The sequence below is a fragment of the Sinocyclocheilus rhinocerous genome, unplaced genomic scaffold (genome assembly GCF_001515625.1).
Source record: "Sinocyclocheilus rhinocerous isolate Xijiao unplaced genomic scaffold, SAMN03320098_v1.1 scaffold28078, whole genome shotgun sequence".
NCBI lineage: Eukaryota > Metazoa > Chordata > Actinopteri > Cypriniformes > Cyprinidae > Sinocyclocheilus > Sinocyclocheilus rhinocerous.
The window spans coordinates 6461-9402 of record NW_015662769.1 but is presented as its reverse complement, the minus strand read 5'-3'; the positions used below and the strand labels follow the sequence as shown (position 1 = coordinate 9402).

At 37.8% G+C, this 2942-nt stretch overlaps 1 protein-coding gene across 1 annotated transcript in view; it reads right to left on the bottom strand.

The window, feature by feature from the left end:
• Positions 1 to 610: 610 nt before the first annotated feature.
• LOC107728281 (protein NLRC3-like) overlaps positions 611 to 2942 on the bottom strand; it is a 6798-nt gene continuing 4466 nt past the window's right edge. Inside the window, exons 2-4 of the mRNA XM_016538407.1 lie at positions 1673 to 2899; positions 990 to 1163; positions 611 to 788 (exon numbers count right to left, since the gene is read on the bottom strand). Coding sequence (XP_016393893.1) covers positions 611 to 788; positions 990 to 1163; positions 1673 to 2899 — 1579 coding nt within the window. The remainder of the gene's footprint in view (positions 789 to 989; positions 1164 to 1672; positions 2900 to 2942) is intronic.

Sequence of the window (2942 nt, the reverse complement as noted above, 5' to 3'; positions counted from 1 at the left end):
TCATTGGTCAGAAAAGGTAAAGAGTTGTGAGAAAATACGATGCGTGTCAGATCCACGTCATGTTCAACAGCAGCAGCAGCTCTTAAAGCAGCCAAAATAACCTAATAACCAGCTGCTGTGATGTCTGTTCATCAAAGAACAAAAGAAAAAAAAATCTAAATAACTTTGGAAATCAATAACTTTGGTAGCTTTAAGGATTAATCTTTATTTTTCTGTATATTTCTGCTGAAGGGCACAGGTAAATATGACATTTATTATAATGGGTTCATGTGAAGATTGTTTTAAGTTCACTTAAATTAGCAGTTATTTTTTAAAGTCTAATAAATGTTACAATTGATAGCTCTCAATTATACTGTAGTGTTGAACGGCTATAGTCAATGGTTAAATATTAGGAAAAAAACAATTTCATAGAGACATCAGTAGTATTGGTATCAGTAATATTTGGCTTCAGTCATAAAAAAGATGAAATTAAACAAATATAAAAAATCTACAGTTCTTTATGTTGTTTCTACATTAATTTTAAGATTGAATGTCAAAAGTGTTGCGTTTATAATTTTGTTCAGTGTATATATATATATATGTGTGTGTGTGTGTGTGTGTATACATGATCTTACTTAAATATCTCCAGTTTACAGTATGAATTCTGCAATCCAGCAGCAAGCTGCTTTACTCCTGTGTCCTGCAGGTTATTGCAATTCAGACTGAGCTCTTTCAAGCTCAATAATTTTGTTTTAAGCGCTACAGCCATAACAGAACAACTTTTGTCTGTCAGTTTACAGTTTGCAAGCCTGTGGGGGAAACAAATGATATACTGATGAGTACTTTATCATATGATAAATGATACTAACAATACAATGACAAATAGTGTAAACATACAAAATAAATAAATCACAATTAACCTCCCACTCCATTTCAGCTCCATTACAAATGACTGCTTGTGAGGGTGTCCCTGTCTCATGTTCAGGAGTTGCAACCTTGCATATACTTACCTCAGTACCTCCAGTTTACAATGTGGACTCTCTAGACCAGAAAAGAAGTCCATCGCTCCTTCATCCTTAAGTCCATTTCCATTTAAGTTCAGCTCCCTAAGACAGGAGTTATTTGAACTGACAGCTGAGGCTAAAGCTTTACAACACTTCTCTGACAGTATACAGTAATGAAGACTGTACAAGAAAAAAGATGATGAAATTACAGTAAATGGGATTAAAGTAAATCTTCAGATGCAGTGTAGAGTTTGTTCTAACCTGCATTAGACTAAGCATAAACATTAGACTTTGCACTTTCAAGAAAAAAGTAGCTTGGTTTGTGGACTATAAACTACTTTCACAAGTTTGACATTTCAGTTTTATTTGGACTACTGGTAATTTAGACTATCTGGCAAAACATGAACCAAGTTTCACTCTTACAAGGAGTAGGACAGGTAAATCATACATACAAGAATTGCAACAAATACGCACAAAAAAGTAAACTAACAGATTGCTATCTAAAATTTCAAAACAGACTTTCAAAACAGAGGGTTTGTTGAATTAATGTGTTTTAACAAATAAGTGATTAACCTTCACCAGTGATTAATTTTTGTTGTCCATGCTGGTGAAGGAACATGCAATTTTCTACTCTTGTTATTGACTAGAAAGATTGTTGTCATATTAAAACAATCAGAAGTGGTACTTACTGGGCTGTTTTAGAAGCTTCAATCACAGGCAGCAGCCTCACAAGAACTTCATCAATGTCACTGCACATTCTGGCATATTTGCTCATGTGAAACACATCCAGCTCTTCTGAGGTCAGCAACACAAAGGCAACAGCTGACCACTGAGAGAGTGAAAGTTGTGTTCCTCTTATTGTTCCAGAATTAAGAAAATGCTGAACTTCCTTGATAAGAGAATGGTCACCCAGTTCATTCAGACAGTGGAACAGGTTGATGGACCTCTCTGGAGAGGGATTCTCCATTATCTTGTGTTTGATGTACTTAATGGTTTTTCCTGTGCAACCGGAGCTACTTCCTGGTTGTTTAAGAAGGCCTTTTAAGAGAGTCTGATTGGACTCCAATGAGAGGCCCAGAAAGAAACGAAGGAATACATCCAGATGCCCATTTGCACTGGCCAGGGCTTTATCAACAGCAATTTTAAGCAGGTCAGATAGAAACATTCCTGGATTTGATAACATAGATGGTGTGGTATATTGATCTGGTGTGATATTGAACACATTTATCTTATTGTTGATAAAGGAGAGGTACACATACAGGGCTGCAAGATGTTCCTGCATAGTCAGATGAACAAAACAGTAGACTCTTCTCTGACACAGTACAAACTCCTCTCTAAAGATCTGAGTGCACAATCCTGAGTACACTGATGCTTCTGTCACATCAATGCCACACTCTCTCAGATCTTCTTCATAAAAGATCAGATTTCCTTCCATAAGCTGCTGAAAAGCCAGTTTGCTCAGTTTGTAGATCATGTCTTCATCATTCACTTTCTTGTCATAGTCTTTCTCATTGTTGATTTTGGTCTGAAGGACCAGGAAGTGTGTGTACATTTGAGTGAGAGTCTTGGGAATTTCTCCACTCTCTGCTTCACTCAACATCTTCTCTAGAACAGCGGCTGAGATCCAGCAGAACACTGGGATGTGGCACATGATGAAGAGGCTCCTTGATGACTTCAGGTGTGAGATGATTCTCTCAGCCAGACTCTCATCAGTGATTCTCTTCCTGAAGTATTCTTCCTTCTGAGGGTCATTAAAGCCTTGTACCTCTGTCACTCGATGGACACACTCAGAGGGAATGAGATCAGCTGCTGCTGGTCTGGAGGTGATCCAGATGAGTGCAGAGGGAAGCAGATTCCCCACAATGAGGTTTGTCAGCAGGACGTCTACTGAAGCAGATTCAGTCACATCACACAACCTCATGCTGTTCTGAAAATCCAGAGACAGACGACACTCATCCA